This window comes from Calypte anna, chromosome 1 (genome assembly GCF_003957555.1).
Source record: "Calypte anna isolate BGI_N300 chromosome 1, bCalAnn1_v1.p, whole genome shotgun sequence".
NCBI lineage: Eukaryota > Metazoa > Chordata > Aves > Apodiformes > Trochilidae > Calypte > Calypte anna.
The window spans coordinates 137,239,463-137,264,894 of NC_044244.1; the positions used below are offsets into that span (position 1 = coordinate 137,239,463).

General features: G+C 39.5%; 1 protein-coding gene across 1 annotated transcript in view; it reads right to left on the minus strand.

Annotated features, from left to right (window-relative positions):
- The window catches only part of UXS1 (UDP-glucuronate decarboxylase 1), a 64,040-nt gene extending 39,416 nt beyond the window's left edge, over window positions 1-24,624 (minus strand). Inside the window, exons 1-5 of the mRNA XM_030456204.1 lie at window positions 24,362-24,624; window positions 11,360-11,387; window positions 8,613-8,661; window positions 6,404-6,447; window positions 3,376-3,436 (exon numbers count right to left, since the gene is read on the minus strand). Coding sequence (XP_030312064.1) covers window positions 3,376-3,436; window positions 6,404-6,447; window positions 8,613-8,661; window positions 11,360-11,387; window positions 24,362-24,458 — 279 coding nt within the window. The 5' untranslated portion in view covers window positions 24,459-24,624. The remainder of the gene's footprint in view (window positions 1-3,375; window positions 3,437-6,403; window positions 6,448-8,612; window positions 8,662-11,359; window positions 11,388-24,361) is intronic.
- Window positions 24,625-25,432: the final 808 nt, after the last annotated feature.

A 25,432-nucleotide genomic window follows, 5' to 3' on the forward strand; every position in this document is an offset into this window, starting at 1 on the left:
GCAGAAAAGATAAAGACAAATAGAAAGCCATCAAAAACTGAAAAGGGAAAAAAAGTTAACTACATGTTCTCTTCCATTAAAGCTTGAATGTCCACTTCTTATATTCTCACACTTGTTTTTCTTAAAAATTCAGGGTCATCAGTGTGTCAAAGGTATTTTAAGTACCAGTTAATAGCAGAATCATTCAGTCTGGCTATCTAGTATTCCTTGGGTTTACCTGGGCTTCCTTGTAGCATATTCAGCATGTGATTCAGTTCCTTGACAAATATTGAAGGAGAAAAATGATGTAGGAGAAGCCCACTTTGAAAAAAAAAAACAACCAACAACAAAAAGCTCAGGGCTCTCACTATCCCAGAACAGACAGGAGGGAACAATGTGTTTCTGTCAGAATGCTGTGAACATGGAAAGAAGAGGGGAAGTAACTGAGGTGAAACTGCCCCCTCTGCAGAACTGCTTTTGCCAGATATTCCGAGGGTTTTGCCTTTTTGTTGTGACCAAAAATTTTCTGTTAACAAAATTAACCTAATTCAACTGAGGACCAAGGAAATCCCCTACTGCTACTATTTCCAGTGTTCCAGAGAAGACAAACTCAATGCTCACAATGTGCCTTCTTGCTAATCTCACTTTTGAAAAAGTCAACCAAAAGCCAAAAAAAACCCAACCAGCGCTGCTTACAGCACACCTCTATGCTATATTCAAGAAAAAAAAAGAAAAAAGAAAAAAATAAAGCACAAGCCAATTTTTTCCAGAAAGAAGTTTCTAATTACTTCAAATATGCAAGTAGTTTTTATGATAAATCTACATTAGCTTTCTTAACATAGCACCTCCACAGGTATTAGATAAAGAACTACTTGGAAAAGGAGCTGAATTTCCCCTGGAAAAGAAAACAACTATATAAATTAATTTTATCATTATTTGAGGCTACATTTAAAAAAAAAAAAAAAAGATAATTTACCACTGAAGCTCTATTTATAACCTTCCTGTAATCACTCATAAAAACAAGGTCAATTTACTTCATTTCTAAATATGACTTCCTGCAAATCACAATGACAGATTAATCTACAAAACCATATACTGTATGTGAATCATTTCCATATCAGAAGTGAAGAACCAGCACCTGGGACTTAAGCAGACATTCTTTAATAAAACATCATTAATAAAAATACTTAATTACTGAGTAGTGCCAATATGGTTGGTAACTTCAGCATCTACTAAAAGGCACAAATGTTACTGGTAATTTCCTCTACTGGAGGCACTTAAAAGTTTGTGTATTTGCTAGATGGGTTCATTTCTGCTGTCTGCAGACAGACTCAAAACATTTAATATCCCATATGTAAATGGTATTTTTTTTCTTTTTTTTTTTTCTTTTTTTTATGCTTTAGTTGGTCTACCCCATTCAATTCATTAAAAAAACCACACAGCAGACTGAACCAATGTCAACACTATAATTAACAGAATTCCTTCTTCTGCATTCCTTCATCTAAGCCTGGGGCTTAGTCACTTCAGAGAACTGAGGACGCAGATAATTCATGCACAACAGGATGAAGACACTTGAATGAAAGCGCCAGAGTACCCAATCTCAGCTGAAATGCCACCCATACTAGCAATTATCTCCAGACAGATGCAGTATTATAAATGCCAACTGCTAGAACTGTTGTCTGATCAGGTAAGTGCTGTGGATACTGCACTCGGAGAAAAATCAAAAATTTTTAATGGATACCAGGAAAGGACACACTATCAACAAAATATGAAGCAAATAATCTACCAAGGTTCACTTGGCTTGCTGATTCTTGTGTTTACTCCCAAGAAACTTTCAAGTGTCACGCAATGTCTACATGAATCTTCAATAAGCTGACTTCACTTACTCAAAAGAATATTTTTCCTGTAAGATTATGACAACATTCTCACAGAATGAAATTAGCCATGTGGGCAGGAGGCTTGTAAAAGCCCATCTGAGTTCCCACTGAACTACTCCCCAACCACAACAGAGAAGCAATGACTGAAAAACTCACTGATCCTTTTGGCCAGCTCTCTCTTTAGTAACTCTAAATTCTACAAAATCCATAGACACCAAAACACTGTTCACCACCAGATCACTAGGAAACACTTCTATTCCAACCACTTGGCCATCACTGTTGAAGCAAAAGGCTTCATCACATTATCTAGAATCTTCAAGAGGCAAAGTTTAAATATTTAAAGTACAGCTTGTGTTAATATTTGAAGTACCAGCTTGCACTGGTACTTTTCTTGAAAATACCTTCTTGCTTACATAAAACCCGTGACCTTAAGGTAACTTTTTTTATACTTGGACACATGAGCACACAAATTACCAATGTTGAGAATTAAGCTTTTCTCTGATGCCTTTCCTTGGTGTACCTTCCATATTCAACAAAGTAACAGGAAGCCCGCAGGTCTATCTCCTCCAGATTCTGATAAAAGAACACTAAAGAACTAAGCTAATTTGATAGCACTCTGTGAAGTTTTGCAAAAGCAGTGAAGACTATTGCCTAATAAGTAAAAAGTAAATAAAAAAAGTAAATAAGTAAAAAAATACACGTGGTTTTAATTACACCTTTTAATTCTTTTTCCTGAAAATTTTTAAATCATAGCAAGAAAACATCAGATAAATTAGGTACTTTAGCATAAATTTGTCCCAGACATTGCTCTAGAGAGAAGGCAGAAATCCATACTTCTGTACCTACACATCTTAAGTAGCTATACTTTCTATGCCTCTTCAAAATGTGGGGAGTTCTTTTTCCCCAGAAGAAACACAAACAAGAAAAAAAATAGGACACAGCTAACTTCAAAAACATTTGTAGACAAAACTGTAAAGCAGATATCGCAGCACAACTTGGTGAGTTTTAAGAATGATTTGGATGAATACTTGTCCTGACTCAACCTGACTTCCTCTTCAGGAACAACATAGAAGACAATGAATTAACATTCCCCCTGCCAAATTACATGGTCCTTCTTAACAGTGCTCCAGAGCAGCTACTTTTCTAGCCTTATGATTAGCTTTTGACCAGTTCAGGTCACACAAGTTTTCTACCAAGATGAATCCAAAATATTTCCCAGTCTCTGCAAATTTAAGCCATCTGGGAGGAAAAGATGAAAGACCCCTTGGCAATGCAGGCCAAGATGCTACAAGCAGACAACAGTGGCTTAAATGGCAAGCCAGACCTTGAAACCAGAACCCAAGTGCATTATCCCTATGCTGAGTTCAAGAACATCAGCACAGAGTAGGTGAAGCACTACTCCAAACCCATGACACACCAGCTAATTTCATTCCCACTCATGTCTTTAATTCTACAAGGCTGATCACATTCCACAGGTCTTTTTTATTTCCCAAAACATATCACAGAGTAAAAAACTTACCAGGATTCTTTTACGATCCTTTTCTGATAAAAATTTCACTGGTGGGTATTTCTGGGTGAAACTACACAACATTTCAAAACAAAGAAGAAACAACATGTAAGTTTCAGCCTGGCTTCTTTCACACATCTGGTCTTTGAAATTTGAAAAACTACTCTGATAGCCTTTAAAAATGAAAGCTGTGCTACAGGTATGTTCAGTTCTTTTCTCTAAAGGAGTACCTAGACACCAAATGGTCACTTCCACAATTTTTACCAGAGAACTTTTTCAGCAAGACAGCAGATTTCCTCCTCCAAAATAAAGAGTGCCATGGTTTTGACAGGCCTCAAGCTACTTTCACTTTCATTTTTTTGCACCTTCTTTTTTACCTGAACTTAATCAAAACTAAACATCCTAAAATCATGTGATATACAAACACTAGCTGCTTTCTCAAGCTTAAAATTGATGCTCAGAACCTTAGATGATTTCATAGACATGGAATTATTTCATTTCATTATCCCCACACTTGTATGGACTCTGCATTCAGGAAACTTCTTTAAAGTAAGGTGTGAAAGAACATGTTAATTTTATTTTAGTTCAGTAATTAGCACTGTAGTCATGGCAGTATTTTAATAGCTTAGGTTTTTCTTATCTAAGTACTAGTGTGACAAAGGACAGAAATCAAAGTATGATTACTGTGCTACAGTATGTCTAGTTGCTGGAAATCCAATTGCACTTAGAACACAGGAGGCATTAACACTGAGAGAATGTCCAATCTCAGTGTGAAATATGGCATCAGAATCTTCCAAAGTTACCTATACAGTAAGACTGAAATAAAAAGCTACCTACACTTGACTTATCACATGGATCATTAATGGTAATGCTAGTTCTTTGATTTAGGCTGAAAACCAATGAGAAATAGTAGTGCATAAGTATCATGCAGGCATGCAAAACATATCCTTCCTGTGAGAGAAAGGAAAACCCATCAATAACAACAAAAGGCTTATGCAGTGTAAAAAAAAATTGAGGCATTACCTAAGAGTGCAAGGTGAAAGTCAGTCTCTCCCATTTTTGAGACCACTACTTTAAGGTCACATTAATCCAGCATTGAGTAATACTGCTACAAAAGGGACCTCCCAACAATTCTTGCTCCTTTCATTACAAGAGGACTAGCTTAGAGGCAGTGGGTAGAAATTTGGAACTGATTCACCTTTCATGGTCATCTTTTGGCAGCAAGTTTGAGTTTATCTTGGCCTGATGCTTTCTTTCATGACTAAGGAGCAATGCTTCTCCTATGCAAATTATTAATAAAAACTTTCCAACTTTAGCTTCAGTTGAACAATCTCTAGTCATAAGACTAGGATTAAGGAATTCTGGCCTTTCCTGCTTCCCAAAAGGATAACGATGGCTTGGTTTTAGATTTTATCAGCTTATGATGTAAAAAACCAAACAAATATTTACACAAAGAGGTAAAGCTTCCCAACAGGATCAGCTTTCAGGCATCTGACAGCGAGTAGCTATTTACTGGCACTTTACATAGGGATAAAATTCAAAAATTGTTGATTGCAACAACCCACATGCAGCTGAACCTGCAGAGATAAATGGTTACAGTATTTGGAAAAAAAAAAAAAGAAAAAACAAGAGCCCATATTCTGATAAAGGCCAAAGAGCACATAAGCCCACATTTTGTCATAGTTCCCAGACTGGCCAGAGGTAAAAGAAATATTTTGCTTCTTTTTCCTCATTGCTAGAAATTTGAAACAAGATTCATCAATACCTGCATATACTAGTCAAAAATAAATGGCTATTTTGATGGTTCCTTGGAGAAGTTTTAGCATAATGGTTGCACCCAAAACCTCACTGCTCATTTTGAAAAAAAAAAAAAGACAAATGAGCCAAGCAGGATATCCTCCCACAAAGGTCCTCTCTGAATGGCAGAAGGGAATACCTGAGTTGCCAACCACTGAAGCTGAAGATAGACACTGGACTATCAAAGAATAAATAATTCAGTTGAACAGAACTAGGTCAAAAATATTTCATCTAAACATACAATCTTTATAATTTGACTTATAATTGGTATGATAGTATCACACTGCAACTACTACAGGTGATGCAGTCTGCAAATGGTTTTATGTGGCCAATACCTTACACAGTTCAATCCACAAATTTCATGCTTATATTAAGAGAAGAGCAATCATATCAGTATTCTTAATGAATGTGGCAGGTCACTGAATCTTTCAAATCAATTATAAAAAAACCAGAATTGACAGTTGTTGTTTTTTTTAAACAGCATGGGGGGGTTGGGAAAAAGAGCAACAACCTCTTACTGGGAAGACAGAACTCAAAACACTGCAGGTACTGAGCCAAGAACAGTTGGATTCTGACCCCTCTCCGGAGGAACAGCACACAACCACCAATAAGCCATATATAACCATTCAGGCTTACTGGTTCTGTTTGGATAAATCCAGGCTTGGCTCTTTGTACTGCAGTTATTCTCAGCAAGCTGTTTGCTTGGCACATCAACAAGTGCCACCTCTAAACCAGCATCACTGTCAAAAGCTGCAATGTCTCTGCCAGAGCTGACAATTCCCACTCTTATTTATTACAAACAAAGCACTGCACAGTAGCTGAACCACAGTACTCATGACAACAGTGGAAAATGTGACGTAAAACATATTTTCAGTCTCCTGAAGTTGAAAGCAGTATATGTTTTGGCACACACCAGTGTTAGAGTTACTAAACCATGGTAATCCGTTCACCAGTTGGACTCAAACCAGCAAATTCCTCCGTATGACTTAAATTAACAAACATAGAGCACTCCCTGCTTACTTTAGTGGGATTAACAACCTGAATACTTTCTGCATTACTGTCTTCCAGCATTCAATGCAGTATCCTCACTCAGATAAGTCATGACAGATAAAAACCAAAAATACTGTAAGTGTACTCAAAATATTTATATTAAGCCCACAACTACAGAATTGACTGCTACAGAACAACAACAACAAAAAAAGTGCTGTTTAATTGCTTCTCCATTTTAGCAAAAAAGTGTTACCTTTTTTCTAGATCTTTGATTTTCTCCCTTAGAGGTGCAACAGCCTAAAATAAAGGAATAATATTTAATCTTTGAAGAACAGAACAAGATTCATATCACAAAACATGCATCAGGAAGTTACTGCAGAGCAAAAATCATGGCAAACAGTCTCCTATAAACAGCTGCTTCTTTTCTTGGAGTGAAGACACCCCAAGAAACTTGCGTCTTAAAGCATCCTTCAAGTCAATAAAATCCTTGAATCTTTTTTATCAAAAATCAAATCACCTAGTAATGTGAAACCCCTAAACTTACCACTGAAAACAAAACACCTCAAGGCTATGAGTACATGGCTATGAGTTGATAAAGACAGCCAGTGCGGGGATTCCTATTTGGCAAAGTGATTTCAAAAGTGACTTGTCTGAAGTTGTCAAAAACAACCTATACTAATCCACTAATCAAAAGCACAACGGAAAATTCAGTAAAACCTCAGTAATTTAAATGGACAGCATATACACAAACTTAAGGGTAGAGACAGAGAGGCATTAGGTCCAGAGCAAAACCTGTAGTTCTTGCAAACTCACAGCATGTGAATTTGAAGAAACACGTCTAAAAACCTAAGATACATTTTACATCATGATTTGAGGTTATATGTATGCTTTAAAAAAATGTTAAAAGGAAATCTGTCAGAAAATACAGTTCACCTACCAAGACTTCTGTTTGCATTTTCACTGCTTTGAAATAGAGAATATTCAAGTTGCCACCGTTTTCAGTTTATCACAGGACCAAGATTTCTAGCAGTCCTGCCAAATTTCAACAAGACCCTGCACTCTTTTTAAATTTACTGAAACTTTGTCACAAAATTTGCCACCTAGGACCACCCATAACTTGAAAAGTTATCAGAAGGTTATCACTTGAAATAGTACTACATACCAACACATCACCATCCACCAATCGTGTGTTTTATAGAAATACTCCCGACAAGTCAGGAACTTCATGAACTGAAGTAAACTGTATGCTCATGTTAAGAGGAAACACAGTACTGTCATTTATAGTCATAAAATATCTAGCTCTGTGGAGCACCAAATAGTTCTTGAAACAGTTAAACTTGTTCTGATGGTTCAAGATACTGTAGAACTAAAGCTTTATAAACAAGATCCAGAAATGCTCAGCTTCTCAGACCTTACAGTAACACTGATCTACTCACTGAAGTTCAATCATTTGACAGTGCTTAAAAAACTGGGATTTGGAGAATGCTTGTTGTACTGTTTACCAGGACTGGGAAAAAAACCAAAACAAAACCAAACCAAAACCAAACCAAACCAAAAAAAAAAAAAAAAAAAAAACAAAAAACCCACAAAAAAACCAAAAAAACAAAACCAACCCAAAAAGGAATGAAAGGAATGCAAAAAACAACTGAGAACACAATCTTTCCATTGATTTCAAACAATTTCATAGGATTTCTTGCTGCATCCAGAGGAACAATTGCTATGTATACCTGTTAGAATTCTAGGCAGAACAGACTAGACCAGTACAGTCACACACACCCACACAAGGGTAGAGGGTATTGACCTTAAAGACTTTTGTATCTATTAAATTCTTTGTTTTACTGTTATATACTGGCAGCCTGAAGAATGATCTGTTACACATGTTCTTTGTATTTTAAATCAAACTGAGGTAGAAATGGAAATTCAGAGGTATTGGTACAGAATTTCATACCACTGTTGGGCTCAATACCCATGTCTACTACAGAAATTGCCAAGACCTCTCCTTACAATGTTGCTACTGCAGACTATCCCCCACCACAAACACTGCTACCTTTGTTCATTAGTTTAAAACAAAGCAAAGCATTGTTTGGGAGGTTTCAAATTTCTAATGGAAGTTATTTATTCTGAACATTTCGTAAGGGTGACAGAGGAAAGAATGTGTATATTCTTCGCTCAGTAACAAAAAAACAGTTCTGAGGAGGACTCAATAGAAGGTTTGCAGCAAACAATACAGTAGAAATACCACTTTCAAGAAAGGTTCAGAAGGAAAAAAATTAAAAGATAAAAGTCACAAAACTATTTTAGAAACTGAAGAACACTCCAAAAACTTCAGTACAGGCTCAATTCCAACGCTTTAAATTATTTTAGTGGAATGGAGACTAATGAGATTAAATATGCTCCTTCAAAATAAGTGAGTGAAATAGAGCCCTCAAACCAAAACAGCCTACAACTTTTAGCAAACTGACCTCCTCTATTTTACTTTCCACCTTTTGATCCCCATTTTCTTGAAGAGACCTGTTGGGAAGAAAAGAAAACACATAATCCATACAGTTGCAATAGCTGCTCCAGTGCATCTTGCATCATGCTTTTCCTGTTAAAACAATAGCTTCAAAGCACCCCATTTGGATTATTTCAAAGACATACTTAAAAGCAAATGAAAGCAAAGGATCCAATACCCACTGAAAACAGGTAGTCTTCCCACCAAGTTCGGCAGAAATGGAAGCAAGCCCACAGGAAAGAGTAATAACAATAAAATGACAAACAATTCATTTTACAGGCAACATTAATTTCATAGAAGAATAGCATCTAACACTGCACTAAGGTAGGGAAGAAATGTTTTTGAATGTAGCTTTACCTATGTAGATGTCTTTTTGAGGGTCTCTGTTTACTATATGCTACAAATATGCTAACAAAACATTTTCCCTTAATGCCAAAACTGTAACTGTAATTTCAGTCAAAACAGAGAAGGGCAACTATGTCTAGCTTTGACTGAACTTTTACAAAAGCAAGGGAAAAAATGGTCCTGGTTTGACAAAAACCTATACCAAAATGTATCTTAATGACTATATGATGGGCAATACTGACTTAGCATAAAAATGCTACTTGCTTGAAATTAAGCCAAGCTTATATACACTGAAGAGTGATAGATATCAAACTAGTGAAAATAGAGTACTAAGAAGTTGGTGTCTTGCACAAATCTGTGTGGTGTTATTTATCTGTGTAAAGTATCCCAATTAGTTGTGTTCATTCTTTGAGTAAACTTCTACAAGTGTAGAACATGCATTTTTAAATTATACCTCTTGCATCTAGCATATGTAATGTTCCTTAAGTCTGCATAACATTTTTTCCAATTAAACCTTCTGAAAGAGGAATTATTTATCTTACAGTAGTAAGTTTTGCATAAAAGAGGATTCATGGGTATCCAAATTAAAAGAGAGTTCTTTCAAATAGAACAGAGCTCCTTTACTTGGGACCTGAAGTCATTACACCTAGGGAAACAGAAGATCCTTTGTTAAGCAGATATACATATGCCACACTGTTAGAGCAATGATTCCTTTCATATCCCCCTATAAAACTCAGACTAAAAATTCAGGTCACTATATAACTGATGCAAAACTCTTATTTACCAGAATAGTTTTGTTGTATCACTAAAGAGTGCAGCAAATTCCTAGACTAGGGCACACAGCCCTTGAACAAATGGTAATTTAATGTAACAGGGGCAAGTACAAACCCTCCAGTTACAATAGTATGAATTTACCACAAAGAAGCAATATAAAGAAACTCTTGTGAACTTTTCAAATGTTTTCCCAAAGAGCAGAATTCCACAAAAAGCTATGTAAACAATCTGTGGAATACATAGTCTCCTCTCTGCTAAACGAGCAAGGAAAATTTGGAAAACCCCTTAGAATGTTACAAGGTTCCCTCCTACTATTGTTTATTCACAAATCTTGGAACTTAAGGACTGGCACGCTGTAGTTTAGTTTTTAATGAGCCCTTCCTCCTAACAAAGACAATCTTACAATCAGACCTTCAAAAATAAACTTTTGCCCCTGCATACTTTATAATGATCACCTCAAATAAGAAGTCAGACACAGTTAATGGTAGAATTTGTAAAAACAGATTATTAAGGAATGAACACCCTGGATCCCATCCCCACCTGCCCTTCTCAAACCTCTCTCTGAGGTTCATGGCCTTCCTTTGAAAACGCTCAGCTGCTCACCTAAGAGCTGCCAAGCTGCCATAGTTTGCTGGTCACAATAACATGAAAATCTAAATAGTATCTCTATCTGCAATCTGCAGCAGCTCAGCAGCTGTTTCTTTAACAGCTGAACACTTTGTAGCAAGGGTGGGAAACTTCAAGAAAAGTGGACAGCCTGGGCCAGGAACAGATCCCAGGGTAATCTGTCCTGGATGAATCAGAGCCCACAGGAAATCCATTCATTTTCTTACTTTGCCTCAAGTTTTCCTTACTCTGTGCTGCTAAGCATGGCAACAGAGTACCAAAACTATTTACTATCAAAACAACAGAGGCAAATATTTTGTCCTCTATGAACAAAGACTATTGTAGGGAACTGACTCTCAACATTCTCTTCACCTTCTTTCTCAGTTATGGCTTATTGATGACTTTTCCCAGAGGACACTCACATACAAGCAAAATTGCTGTGAAAATCCACATGCTCTGCTTGCCTTCCTATTTCTAGGGGCAAACAATCCAGTGCAAGATTTTTATTTTTTTTTTCTTTTCAATCGAGACCACTCAATTCACTCCCAAAGAATTGTGGAGGAGTAAAAATCCTCAAAACTGCATTTCTAATTCTAGGTGCAGAAACAATTACAAGTGGTGGATGATCTGCTGCTCTTCGGTGTTTAGGTCTGTATTGCCATTGAGATATGGTCAGATCTGTGCTGAGGAAAAGCAGAATCCAAGCCTATGTACACACCTATGCCAAACAACCCTCCTGACAACATCTCCAAAATGAGATGAATGTGTAAATAAAGGCAGAACCTGGGTGAGATCTTTAGCAGACATACAATGTTTTTTGAGACTGAACACCTTGTTTTTAAAAATAGGTATCAGCTGCTTAGCAACAGTTCCAACAAGTATGAGCTGCTGTTCTATTTTCTCCCTACTTGAGAGGCAGTGATACAAATTGATGGGAAAGGTAATTTCATTTCAGGTAAGGATATTCAATACAAAAATTATATACAGTACCTCATATTGACAAAGTTTCCCCATACAGCTGGAAAAGAAGAAGAGAGAAAATTATTGTGTCATATAGCAGTATGAGGTCAATTTTTCCTATTATCATCAGAAGGAATTTAAAATTAATGTTAATTATGTCAATCACAAAATATCTAAATAAGTTACACATGTTATATATATAAACACACCTACAATACTTTAAAAGTATCGGGGGGAGGGAAATTCTGATGAAATTACATGAGACTGTAAAAAAGTAGGAAAATACAATAATTCTGTAAAAAGGGACTAGAATGTCCAAGTGCACACCTGGAATTATTTGACCAGTAAATCAGCAGATATACTTACCTGATCATTATTCCCACAGTTATATTACATAAAAAAATATACAAGAATTCTCTTGTAAGAAAAATCACAAGAAAGAGAAGTGGCAGGCCAACAGGAGTAAAACAAGCTGGGCACTACAGGGGATAGCTGAACCAGCTGCAACAGCCCTGCTTTACAGGAGAAAGTGCTTCTGTGCGTGTGAATGGTCTGTCTAAATAGGCATATATTGGGATGCAAACACAAAAGGTACATAAGCAATGTAACCAAATGCCTTACTGAGCATACCAAGACCATTTATTACATACTTTTTTCCAGACAGAATTTTAAGGAAGCCAAAACCCCCCTCCTTGGAAGTGTTCAAGGCCAGGCTGGATGGGGCCTTGAGAAACGTGATCTGGTGGGAGGTGTCCCTGCCCACGCAGGGGAGTTGGAACCAGATGATCTTTAAGGTCCCTTCCAACCGTAGCCATTCTGATTCTATGAAATCACAGTATAAAAGAGCACAGCAAACAAGTATCAGCTGCTGTTCTGTGTTTACAAAAGATTCATCTGTCCAGTTTAATTGCTCCTACAAAAAAAAAAAAACCCTGAAAGCAGCCCAGGTTTAAGTGGTTAGACAAAGACTATCAGATCATTTATTTCCCTTTTAACCTTCAACTGGGACACAGAATGTAGTCTTAAATAGAAAAAATCAGAAGCCATACAGGCTACACTACAGAGTTGAAAACTTCAGATCAAAGCAAACAAGGATAACATAAAACTGTTATATAAGGGAGTCTGCAACAATTAGCAACATAGGAAATATATTTAGAATATCATCAGAAAAACATTTTGCATTTGCTCTCAATTTAAAAGACAAGGCTCGGACTAAGTATCCAAATTACATGAGGTCCTAAAAAGGAGGAGTAGCCTGTATGAAATATTAACAGTCACACAGAAAGCTGCTGAAGTGTCCTCAGTTTTCATAAGCTGTGCTTCAGGTCTCAAGTAACAGCTAGTGAAGTATTTTGCCTAGATTCAAGCTTTGCACGTGTACTTTCATGATTACAAGTTATCGATCTCAAGCAGACAATGAGGTGTTACAGAAAAACAAAAAATTGCTGCTAGTCACAGGCACCTTCCAGGCAAGACAATGAAAGGAAACATTCAGGAAAAAAAAAGCCAGGAGGACAGGAGCAAGGCAGCAGTAATGCAGTCATTATTCCACCCTTTAAGGGGGTGGCAAAGCTACTGAACTGTTTTTAACTACTGAGTGATGCTGAGTAATTCAAAGAGTAACTAAAATGAATCCCTGACAAACTATCAAATAAATTGTAGGAGGGCACAGTGATATCTGTGGTGGTATCATAAAACCTCTGTTGTCTTCTGGGAAAAAGATAAGGAAGCTTTATATTAGAGCAGATGAAAAAGAAAATCCAAGAGCATTTACAAACACTGTGGATTCAATGTTAACTAGATAAAGTCATTCTCAGTGGGGGAAAAAAGTATACACTGATGAGCACTGAGTTGGATGTAGAGCTATTTACTCTCTGAGCAGGATTTTATAATTATTTATTATAACATCAAAAGCAAATTTTTGTTGGTTTTTTGTTTTTTTTTTGTTTTTTTTTGAAGTGAATGATGACCAGCTGGCAACTACAGATACAGAACTCTCGAGTTCTACATTACTCAGCTATACTTACAATCAGTTATTTTTCTCGGCTACAGAAACCCACACAAATAATGTAATGTTGTTTACACCGTGGCAGGAAACATCTGGGCTTAGTTGGTGGAGCAGAAATTGATGAAAAAAATGAGCTGCCAGCTGCACCACAAATACCACCCTGCCAGTTTTGGTGCAAAGACAGTGCAACTACACAGCGTGCAACAACCTGGCTTCCTAAAGAACATGTTAATTGTGTGTGCTTTGTGTCTCCAGCAGGGAAGGGGGAGCTTAGAAAGGCATTCCTGTCCTTTGGAAACACTATGCTTGATATCCCAGTTCTGAAGGTGTAAATGATCTTCCATTAAACTTCTAGGAACCATTGGAAAAAAGAATAAAACTGCAAAATGAACCACACTGGTGGCTGCATAGGCTTCCTTGCCCTAGAGGTTATGTGCCAAAGCCAGCTTTGACATTCAGGTAAAAATGATAGAAACCTACCAAGGCAAGAGGGCCCAAACCCACAAACAGAATGATGCAGAATTACAAGTCTAAACACAAGAGGAAAACACTCACAGGCACCATAAAACCCCTTAGCCACCAAGCTGAGGCACCAGAAGTTTCAGACACATGGATGGTTTAAAAAACTTCCAAACCAGCAGGGTCACGAATCATGCACTACACATAAATCCAGTTTTCAAGAGCATCAGACTCTTAATAGACCCAATTTGAGCAAATGCAAACATAACTGAGTGCCTCACTGTAAAAGCCAGTTTTTAAAAAATACACTTACAGAAAATCCCAAGTCTAAAGCTAAATCTTTTAAGCAAAGAGGTGTTAATCCAGGATAATAGTTCTATGCCAATTCTCAAATCTTAGAGATTGAACACCCTCACCCCCCACATCCATTACAAGCTCTTTGATGAACTTCCCATTCACACACCTAGAAGGAATTCATGGGCAGTCTTCCTGAAATCTACTGAAACTGTGCAAGGGAGGAACTAATGATTAATTGGACTAGACAGACAGAAGCATGGCTTGGAACCAGATAATTAAGAAACTCACCTACAAGGGAGAAGAAATAGAGGATCTGCTTATTCTCTCAAAGACTGTGTAAACATCACACTATGACTGATTAAGGTAATAATAAGTTGCCATTAGGGAAGAGATAAGAATACCTGAACATGAAAGCCTGGTTTAATAGCCTGCAGGAGAATCTAGGTGTAATTCTATTTTGACTCTATCTGTTCTGTGATGTTTTTTCCCTGCTGCATCTCTTCCATGAAATAATAAGATCATTTTTATTGTAGTGCTTTTGCACTGATTAATCACAAGTGCCATGAAGATTAAAAATACAGAGGCATTAATCATTCCCACAGATCCTACACTCTAAAGTGACAGATTCCAGAGAAGAAGAATGACATGCCTTGGATGAAGCGATAAAGAGCCGTACTTTTAGAAAAGATGAGATTTGTTTCTTAAAGCCTTAATCACAGTATTAGAATTAAACAGGTATTTACTATTTGCCAACTAAACATCAATCACTCTTGGCTTTCAGAAAACCCTAATCCATTTTCTCAGTTTGGTTTTTTTTCCCCTCCAGTCCCTGAGAGATGAAAGCTGTAGCTGTTCAGTAAACACCGAATAAAACTATTGTAGATTTCAAAGACTTCTCAAAACTCCCTTAAACAAGAGCCAGTCAGCTACAGATGAGTAAAGAATGTTTTTTGTTTTCTTGTTTTAGTTTTTGGGTTTTTTTCTTTTTTCTACTTACATTTATATTCCTGGAAATTTAAAGGTTTGGTTTGTTTCTTACTGAGAAGACCCTTTCTGAAATTCTGCTGGATGCCAAGTGGTATGACAACAGTACTACTTTTAGCAGAGGAATATTCCAAGAGCTATCCTTTTGGATACAGGCCAACCCTGCCTGCAAGAAGTAAAAACCAAACCAAAACAAAGATTAAAAAACCCAAAACACCAACAAACAAACAAAGAAACCCATAAACAATCAAACACAGTATCTGTTAAGTCACATGCAAAAAAGTACAACAGAAAACCCAAGCAATTTGCTGCTAAGCATCCACTTAATGGACATTTCCCATTTCAGCTTGGACCAGCTGCACTTTATTGCAGCCAAGAGCTATTCTTCTAGATCCTCAGAACACAGCAAGAACAGGGTGCATGTTTTCACCTGAATGTCCTTTGAGTCTATTCATTTGCAGTAATACTTAATGTATTTTTTTTCCATAAAACACAGATTGCTGCTCTGAGAACCCTGCATGCCTTGATTAACTCATCCACAGTAGGCTAAGGAACCAGAAAAATAACACTATCACAACCTGAAGCTGTGAAGAAAAAAAATCTCAAAAGAAGTGTGTGCCTTTACCCTAGGATGATCCCTCTTCTCTGGGTCTCTTCAAATGACATTGAAATCAATTCACAGACTATCACAAGGCACTGACAATAATGAACTCTCATAATCTGAAATTAATAGTGACAATATTGGACTCAGCATCACAGAGATTCTAGAAAATGTTTTTAAAAGACTGTGATGCCCATAGACATCTACCTGTATCAATCTCTGTATGCAATCTCTTTTACAAACATTTTCTTTCCCAATGGCTTTGCTGTTTTCATTTCTAGGAGTTGACAGTTTCACACAAACTTTTGTCTAAGTAGATTTAGCTAAAAACACAGCAATTTCCCCCATCCTGCCATCCTTACCACCTCTCATCCTCAGAATAAAAAGTACAAGATGAAATTCATTTCTAAAGCATCTATCATCAGAAATGTCGTGCAGAAGCAATATTATTTGATACACTGTCATAACTTGAATTACTAGAGCAAAACTGTAAGCTCTGAAAGTCCAGAGTGAACTGCTTCAGCTACTTCCTATTTCAGAGAGATGCAATGACATTAAAAACCATACTTTTATTCCTTAAATCCTTAAATTCCACAGTCACTCATCAGCTTCAGTCTCTCAGTAGATACAAGCTTTGTGTCTCCAGAGAAAAGCTGACAAAAAGTAGGCAAAGGGAGCTCATAAAGTGCTTATTATCACAGATGCATTAAAGACTTAATTAAACTCTCTTGCAGATCTCAATTAAATATGTAATAATGTAAAGAAAATTAATATTTCCTTTAAGAAACTTATTTCCCACATAACCTTGTTGCTAAATGGGAGAAATATGGATTGTGTGGACAGACTACTCAACCAATAAGGAATTTGCCAGTGGCTGCACCCAAAGAGATGGCTCAATGGCTCAACATCCAAAGGGAGATCACTAAAAAGTGGTGTCCCTCAGGGGTCTGTATTCTGACAGGTGTTTTTCAGTATCTTTATTAATCACTGAGTACACTCCCAGCAAGTTTGCAAATAACACCAGGCTGAGTAATGCCATTAAAGGAAGAAATACTTTCCAGAGGAACCATGACAAGCTTCAGGAGGAGGCCAATATGTACCTCACAAACTTCAACAAAGCCAACTGCAAGGTCCTGCACACAGGTCAGAGCAATTCCAAGTTTCAATACAGACTGGGTTACAGAAAGAGAACTATCCTGTAGAGAAGGACTTGGGGATAATGGTGGAAGAAAACCTGTACATGAGCAGACACTATGAGCTTGCAGCCCAGGCCAATCATATCCTGAGCTGCATCAAAAGAAGTGTGGCCAGCAGGTCAAGGAAGGTGATACAGTCTCTCTGCTCTCATGAGACCCCACCTGGAGCACTGTGCCCAGTTCTGGAGTCCCCAACATAAGAAGGACATAGGGCTCCTGGAGTGAGTCCAGAGGAGGGACACAAAGATGATCAGAGGGCTGGAGCACCTCTCCTATGAAGAGAGGCTGAGAGAGTTTGGCTTGTGCAGTCTAGAGGAGGCTTCAGGGAGATCTTATAGCAGCCTTCCAATACCTGAAGAGGGCTTACAAAACTGAAGAGGGACTTTTCAGAAGGTCATGTAGTGCTAGGACAAAGGGCAATGTCTTTAAACTGCAAGAAGGGAGATTTAGGTTAGATATTAGGAAAATATTCTTCACTGTGAGGGTGGCGAGACACAGGCACAGGTTGCCCAGGGAAGCTGTGGCTGCCAATCTCTCGAAGTGCTCAAGGCCAGGCTGGATAAGGCTTGGAGCAACCTGGTCTGGTGGGAGGTGTCCCTGCCTATGCAATGGGGTTGGAACTAAATGATCTTTAAGGTCTCTTCCAACCCAAGCAATTCTATGATTCTGTTCTTTATCTCCTAGATGACAAATTTTTTACAACTATTCTGCTAAGTATTTTTTCCAGTTGTCCATGCTTTCTACTCCTTATCTCATAATTTAGCATATTATTCTTTACCACTACTCATCCATTATTGTCTATCCTTTGTATTTTGCCACAAGTAAGCTAACACACTCCAATTTTTAGTTCCTTCAAACAGAAGAAATACCATCCAATATTTAAAACAAAAAAAGCAGAATGCATATTACTGATCATATTTATAAAGTTCTAAACAGGATCTTTGTTTTTCATCATGGCATATACTCGAGTGTGCACAGATACCATAAAAATTTCTAGCTTTGAATTTACTGGCTTGAAACAATAATGTGGTTTGCAAGTACATTGACTGCCTACAGAAGGTCTGAATTCACAAGAGACAACGGATGGACTTTGACCTCTACCTCACTGTAGTACTATGTAATAATTATATTCTGAACTGAGTTAAAATTGTTTTTGGCAACATGAAAGGTAAGCAATCTAAACTGCCAGCATCCCTGCATCTCCTTTTCACTTAATAATAAAAAACTGAAAGCCTTAAGAGTCTTTCCTTAAGCAGCAGTAGTTGATGAAAAAGCTCTGTGAAACAACATCTCCAAATACATTTTACCTACACAATTCAAATGCACAAAATTTACTGAGAAAATAATTTCATCCCTTTGCTGTAAAGCAACATGGCATGTTAAAAACAACAGAAAGCTTCCAAGCCAACTAATGAGGACCTGCCGCTGTTAGAGCCATACATCTCCCTATTTCAAGCAAAGGAAAGAAAGCAGAACTATCATCTTGATAATTGGAATATAGAATATGTAGTTTTGCAGAAATCATGCTTTCTCCAATCCAGACAGCAACCCGATTTTTCAAATGCCTTAAAAAAAAGAGAACAGGGGGCACTGTCTTCTTTAATTCAGCTCTTGTCCTCCCCAGACATGAATAGTAGGACTGTGGAGCATCTTCAATAAACTCAGAGGCAGGGAATATTCCACGCTCCCAATAATAATGATGATAGAATCATAGAATCATAGAATTGGCTGGGTTGGAAGGGACCTCAGAGATCATCGAGTCCAACCCTTGAACCACCGTTGCGGTTGCTAGACCATGGCACTGAGCGCCACATCCAGTCTCTTTTGAAATATCTCCAGGGAAGGAGAATCCACTACTTCCCTGGGCAGCCCATTCCAATGTCTGATCACTCTCTCCCTAAAGAAACACCAGCACACATGCCAAACTCCAGAAACTGAGCAGCTGCCCAAGGTAACACGACTCAAAATAGGGTAGCAATCAAATGAGGGATCATGACTCAAATAAATTATTTTCAGCATTTTATTTTAAGTTTGTTAACTGCTAAGACTGTTTTCACCAGACCCACAGCATGCTCCAGTGGCCAGCACTGTAACAAACAACTCATTTTACAAATTATCTTTTATAACACTCCTCAGGTAAGGTGTAAGATAACCCTCAGCTAGGGTACTGTCCCATTACACCCCTTGGGTCCATAAACCAGAAGTTGAAAACTACCAGATTCAAATAAACTTTGCTTTGGCCAACCAATCTCACAAAAAAAAAGAAATAAGCAATCTAAACAATAGGGAAAGATTTCCTCTTTGCAAAAACACAGAGGAGAAAGAAGATGGAAGGTCCAAAAATGTTTGTCCTTGAGCTGAATTCTGACAGCACTACCTCCTGCATGTCACAGAAAAGACAAATACTAAGTGGAGATAAAATATTAAAGACAAACATTAAATGGAGATAAGCTGGCAACTGTAAGAGTGAATTTATCAAGGATGCCAAAAAATTGCTTTAAAACATCATGGCTAGCAAAGTGGAGTTGGAGTCCATCTACTCCTGACAAACTCAGCTGAAGTGTGAACAAATTTTCATAAGCTCCACAGCTCTGGCTAGCTGGAAGCCTGATGAGCCGGGAGCTGAAAGCTGTTGAAGACAGTAAATTTATATGCATAAACCCGCAGATGAAAAGCAGCTCTGCAGGACATGAAGCCAGAAACGGAATGTTTTTTGTTTGGATTTTTTTAGTGGAGAATCCCTGGCATGCTGACAGAAAAAGCAGGCAAGCCTGATGTCACATCAGACCATTTCTAACTTTTCCATGGTCAGTCAATCCTGCTGTCTAGTTGTAAACACCTGGGGAAGGAAGATTTTTACATTCTCCACAGCAGTGCTGGTAAGTTTCAGACAGCTAGCCTGAAGCAGCAGGACAGATCCAAATTGGCATCTACTTTGCTATTATGAAAAGTGAAAGTAAAAGCTTATCAGAACACAACATTAAATAGCATTTAACCTTTGCTTTGAACACACAGGAGACAAGTAACATGAAAGGGACTGGTGAAAATCTAACGACAGAGCTAACTCACACCTTGATACCCTGAGAAGAGCATGTTATAGTCTTCCTAGCTGATGGAAATATGACAAAAACAAATGGCTAACCTTGTAAAACAGAGGATAACAACCATGGAAACTAACAGTGCTGATTGAAGTCAACCCACTACACTGCAGGATGTACTTCCCTCCTGTTATTTTGACATTTTGTTTTTATGTTGTTTCAGTGTTGTGACATATCTTGTAAAGGTAACAAGGTCTTAAGCTTGGATGTACAATTTCTTCTCTTTTCCCTTGGAAAAGGAAGGAGGCTACTGACATACTTGCTGAGAACAATCTGACCTACAAATGAGCAAAGACAACTGTTCTACTGTGCCATAAATAGAGCTCTTAACTTTTTTTCCATTAAGAACATGCAACTCCCTCATCATACATTAGTAGATAAAATCAAGACTGAAATAAACAAAATACAAATTGACAAGCTCTGTCTATCAAGCCTGACCACATGATTTTATTTCAAACAAGTAAGATCCATACTCTACAAAGACTGGCCCACTGTAGCATCTTGTATGTTCATATAAAGATGAATAAACATCTGAAATTTCAAAGGAAATTAGTTTAACGTGCCCATATACTGATAATCCAACCCACCAACAGGTGGGCTTTTAAAAGACAGAACAGAAATCCCAGCCATAGCAGTTATTCATAGTGTGGTGACACATAACATTAACATATTAACAATATCTATTTAATTGGATGCTGCTTTATGATCTGTCTACATTTCACCTTACAGACAACAAAAATCAATAAAATCCACTTCACTTGTGTTTATAATCACCTCATGATCTTAAGCTGTGGTTTCACAACTGCTTCAAGATGATGCAAGTGCAGCCTATGACTGAAAGGATTTGTTTCAGTCCACCTTCATATGCCCCTCTCTCCTCCCCTTTGGTTAGCACTAGCACTCCCTGAAGTATCCTTCTGCAGAGAGAAAAGCTGCAGCAGAAGACTTTGTCCTTTTTACAAAGGCAGTGCAAATTCAACCTTCAGGCAAGGCTTCCCACTATATACAGCACAATATAGCTATGCAGTGCTCACATAAAGAGATAGAACTGCAAGTGAGTCAACTAAGTTAATTCTAAAAAATATTTTAAAAATAAAATAAAATAGCATTCTTTTGGATTACAGAGTGTTTTGACAGCTCACTAGCTGCACTATCTCCAGATTCATGACTTGGGCAATGGGGAACAAAACTGCCCCTTTTACCTAAAGCCTACAGGTAAATGTAAATGTAAGGTAAATGTAAATGTAAGGTAAATGTAACTGCTAGTTAAACTCTGTTCACTTAGTTTGTCAGGGAATCATCACTTACTACAACAGCTTCTAACTGCCTGCTGACTGGAAATGATCCTTTGAGTTCCTATTTTTATATACACAAACTATGCATATCACACTGCTTCAACTGGTGGGTGCTCGTTTGGTTTTGGTTTGTTGTTTCTTTTTTTTTTTTTTCTTTTTAATTAATAGAAACTAGATTTAGAGAAATGACACAATCAAACATTAATTTAAAACAAGGGGTAAAACAAGGATCATTCTTACTTTAAAACAAGGGGTAAAACACAGATCATTCTTACTTTAAGAGCCACTAGGGAAACCAGTGAAGTCTACAGAGAGCTCTAAGTGTCTTTATGTGAGCCTGCCTGGGCACCTCATGTCATAGTCATACTCAGCTAACATCAAGACTCCATAGGTGAGACATTAACTGTACACCTACGAAGCATGTGATAGAAACACTGCCAACAGCATCATCACTACATGGCCTGCTCAGCTGGGCCAAAACAACTGTCTGAATGGTTATAACCTGAAAAGCTGATCCAAGTTCAGACCAGTTCCTTTACCTGGTGCACAGCATAGAAATGTTAAGTCCTTGACCTTGGTGGATGTTGGTGGGAAATGTGGGATACGGAGCAAGGATGCCCAAGTCAGCCTAGCCATCCAAAATCTTGCCCTGTGAAACTAGCAACAGAGCCCCTCAGTGACTCCTTAAAGTGACATAGCTCAGAGCCTTTCAATCCTCTGTAATAAACTCTTCCTCTAGCTTGCAAACTCTAATAAAGATGATTTTCTAGCATGTTTGTAATAAATGCATTCAAAGGCAGAAGCTTTTTATGAAATAAGCTACTTTTAGAAAAGATACTTCCTAAATACCCTCTTCAGGATTTCACACATAAAATGACAAAACAGCACTATCAAAAAAGTCCTATTTCCTAGTTCATAAAAAATAACATACTTGCCAAGTATTTCATTCCCTGTAGCTTGATGTGCTCCAAATCTGATTCCTCATGTACTAACACTGAATGGAAATCCATGGAAAGGAGGTGCACAGCCTGAAAACACTTAGTCATTTGGAGAGCACTTGAGAAAGAAGGAATGCAAGAAGTGCCAGCACATACACCTACATCAGGAGCTCAGTTTTCTCAGATTCTATGCTATTTTAGTCTGGTATTATATGCCTGCAACCCGAACACAGTGATGATTCAGTAATATTGCAAGAAGCACACTTTTAGGATAGGGGGATGGGATCATAATCACTTCCGAAAACAAAGTAGTCTCTCTATAATCTATTAGACCAGTGGCATTTGCTAGCATATCATACATACTATACTGAAGACAGCAGAGACATTAACTAATGACTCCACTATTTTCAACCATTAGTCAAAAGACTGAAAAGCACAGCAACCTGACAGTTTACAAAAAACATACTCCCATCAGACACTAAGCCATTCCCTTTTAAACTACTTTTCGCCACATTCATGTGCAATCCCTCTCCTCCATTTTTTCCAAATCTCAAAGAATGATCAGTAATGAGTGGTGGGAAGATGTCTGTGACTTACAGCTCAGGCAGCAAAAATCATATGGCAGTTTTTCCCTTTCCCTTTCTTTTACCCACAAAGCTAGATGGCAAATACCAGCTACTGTCCATGAAATCTAACCAATAGCCATATCCCAATGACCAGGTCAACTGCCAGTCAATTGTAGCACTTTAGCAGGAGCCCAGTAACTCAGCCTTCAAAAGAAAGTATAACTTTTGGCAAAACACCAAGTCCTTTCAAAATAAGGACATTATGCTGTCCTGCTTCAGCAGGCACGGGACCTGAAGTTACCTGGACAAATTGTCCTAAAAGCAAGCAGAGTTGGCCTATTATTTCAACAGTAAGAGCAGTATCTAAATAATGAGGTCCTGCAAACATAGTAACATTTGCTAGTAAAGGGAATTCCAGTGTTGTGTTTCTGGGATAGGAGATACCACCCCTTCTGCCGAAATACTTGGAGTTGTACCTCTTCACCCTCTCAAATGCAAAGGGAGGATTCTAAATCTGATGCACACACCCATCCCTGAAGCTTGCTCACCTCTGTGAGAATCAAGAGATTCTTGACCAAGAGAATCACTTGTTCCTAGCTAACCTGACAAGGCTTCAAAGATCCTTTCTCATGGTATTCCAGCTAGATAAAATCTACCCGAGTCTAAAAACAACAGGCTAACATAAACTGAATATGAAACATGCAACAGCAAAATCTGGACAAGAAAAGGGAGAGAGCTGACAGGAATTGAAGACATAAATACCCCTGCCAGTATTATTTCTAATATTTTCCTCAATACCTTTACGCCTCTCTTAAGACTCTGGCTGCGTGCTGAGCTAACAAACACACAAGCACTTATTTAGCTCCCAAAGGACATCAGAGGATTTTACAAAACACAGACGCGAGGCCTGCCCTGGAAAACTTCCTCGCAGCCTCACCTCACACAGCTACCAGGTTAAAACCCAGGCGGACAAAGAAGGGTCTGAGCAGGAGCGGCTGCGGAAACACTCCCTCCTTCAGCCACGTCTCTCTCTCCCCGCTCCCCCTTTGCCTTCCCCACCTCACCCCGGGGACTCAGCCTCAGGGCCGGCTGCTTGCCTGCCAGCCCCCGGGAGCCCCTTCCCTTGGGCCAGAGAGGGGAGACACGGCCGCCTGTCCCCGGAGCCCTCGGTGCCAAGGGCCGCCGAGGGAGCACGGGGGTGAGTGGGTGGGTGGGTTTTCTGACAGAAAAGATGCCCAGCGGCTACCCACGCCACGGCCCGCCGGGCGCCCTCGGCCACGGCCTAGCCGGCTGCCCGCAGGACTTGCGGAAGTTTCAGCGAGGCGGGCAAAGGAGGGAACCCCTCGGCCCCGACACCCAGAGGCGCGGGGAGTTGCGGGGAAGCTCCTTTCCCCACCGGGCCCGGAGGAGCCGCGCTGCGGCGCCGCTCAAACGCGCAACGCAACGAGGCGCGGGAGGAGAAGCCGCCGCCGCTGCCGTCTCCTCCTCCTCCCCACCCCGGCGGCGGAGGGCACAGGGGGCCGGGAAGACACCCGTCCAGCGGGCAATGAATGGCCGGGCCAGACCCACCTCCACCCCCCTTTCACTCACAGGCGACATAGGCGACGAAGGCGAGCACCATGAGCAGCTTCATCCTCCTCCGGTTGATGGCGGTCAACAGGCGCAGCAGCGGCCCCTTGCTCACCATGCCCAGCGGCAGGGGCACGCAGCGCCGGCCGCCCGCACCGCCGGCCACGCCACCGGGCTCGGCTCCGCTCAGCTCCCACTGCCCGGTAACCACCCGCGCAGGCGCAGCAGCTCCCGCCAGCTCCTCTCGCTCTCTCTCTCTCTCTCCCCTTCCCCCGCCGTGGATGCGGTTCGGAAGCCAACAGCAGCGCATGCGCGGACCGGTACCGCTCGGCCGCCTCAGCCTCGCCCGGCGGCGGGGCCAGGCGGTTAGGCGGGGTTGCTCCGGGGCTTGTCGGTTCTCCCGGCCGTCCGTCTTTGCTCTTGGTTAGAGGTTGCTTGGAGGCGCCTGTCTCCCACGGAGCGTGCCTGAGGAAAAGTTAAAGGCGTCCGCAGCTCCCCTCGGTGCCTCTGAAGGAGGTTCAGGGCTCACCTGTCACCTCCTGTCGTGGTCGTGACCTACCAAGACAGACGGACGTGTCACCTCCAGTCCCCCGTGTTTTTAAAGCACCATTAGCCCCGATGTGCTCGATTTGCTTCAGTTGTGCCCAAACATGCTTTCCATATCCGCACACGTCTCTTTGCCGTGGCAAATGAAGAATTTGGGGATTTTTTTTTTTTTTTTTTTTTGTCCCTCAAGTAATAGTTTCGCAATTTGCCTCCGTGTAAGGTAACAAGATTGCAGTTCCTTTAAAATGGTTTACATCTCCACTTCAGCTTCCATCCAAAGTCCTTGTGATCTGCTGCAAAGTGCGGATTGGTATTTGTAATGGCAGGCACCTTCCTCACGTGTCAAAACGCGTTCCCCTGCCAGTAAAATACACCCAGGTAATCTAGAGGGAAATCTGCCTCTGCAACCCAACCTTTCCCCTGAGTCCTATGGCCTTCACATCTAAAGGAACTTCTTTTTCACACTCCCACAGGAGAAGACTGCAAGAACAGATGTTCTTGAATTAGATTACTCGATTTGATAATTTAAAATCAGTTAGCAATGCA